General features: G+C 45.3%; 1 protein-coding gene across 1 annotated transcript in view; it reads right to left on the bottom strand.

Moving 5' to 3' along the window:
* LOC107577917 (histone-lysine N-methyltransferase, H3 lysine-36 and H4 lysine-20 specific-like) overlaps positions 1-868 on the bottom strand; it is a gene marked incomplete at its 5' end in the record, with an annotated part of 9,107 nt that extends 8,239 nt beyond the window's left edge. Inside the window, one exon of the mRNA XM_016263941.1 lies at positions 50-868. Within this exon, the coding sequence (XP_016119427.1) occupies positions 50-868 (819 nt within the window). The remainder of the gene's footprint in view (positions 1-49) is intronic.
* Positions 869-879: the final 11 nt, after the last annotated feature.

The raw sequence follows: 879 nt of genomic DNA, 5'->3' as shown, positions 1-879 counted from the left end.
AAACAAAGACAACGAAACAATAAATCTGATGAACATAAAAACATCTTACAGGATTTGAATGGGAGTCACTGGGTGAATTTGGTCTTTTAGAGAGACCAGAGTTGAATATTGAAGCACTGTTCTCAGTGCTGGGAAGATCACAGTCACTGTCTGAATAATCATGCATACTATCAAAATCCTCCATCATGACCTCGACAGGCAAATGTGATGGACTACCAGGAGGGTCAGACTTCACTGTATTTTTAGAAACAAGGTTAAAACTTCCATGTTTGTTTTTACTTAGGTCCAGCCTGTGGCTGCTAGGAGCCTTTGTGTTTGCCAGATTTCGTTTCTGGCATTTATTTGATGTGTCTTTAAACGGTGCCACCACATCAACCCTATCATGCTCCTCCTCCTCATTATCCTTGCTGTCCCCACTATCAAACAGGGTCGACTCGAAATGCAAAATTCCATTTGGGATGGATGGAAAATGTTCCAAGCTATCAGAGCTTACTGGTGAGAAACCATTTTTGTCCAGATCCTGAATAGTAGTCCTGTCAGTGTTTCCTTGCGAATTGGACGTGTGATAAAGGCCTATTCCAAACTCACCTCCGCCAGTGGGATTGTGCATGAGCAGTTTATTTCGCCTGTGAAAGTCCTTGTCCTGCAAACTCATGTCGGCATGGTTCACCATAGTGGTCAGGTCCTGAAGTCTCCTCAATGGACTGTAGTTGGAGGTGGATTCTCTCAGATTGTACGCGAACGGCGATGTGGAGAGTTTGTAGCCAGAGTTTAAGAAATGCATGGCAGACCCCTGGTCCCCCTGCCGCTTTGTGCTTTGGTAGCCACAGTAGCTGATGCGGCTATCAAGTGCCTTGGTCTCCTGTGGATCGCCATGAC

The sequence above is a fragment of the Sinocyclocheilus grahami genome, unplaced genomic scaffold (genome assembly GCF_001515645.1).
Source record: "Sinocyclocheilus grahami isolate Dianchi unplaced genomic scaffold, SAMN03320097.WGS_v1.1 scaffold7754.1, whole genome shotgun sequence".
Taxonomy (NCBI): domain Eukaryota; kingdom Metazoa; phylum Chordata; class Actinopteri; order Cypriniformes; family Cyprinidae; genus Sinocyclocheilus; species Sinocyclocheilus grahami.
Note: the sequence above shows the minus strand (reverse complement) of the source record. Positions and strands in the feature narration are given on the sequence as shown.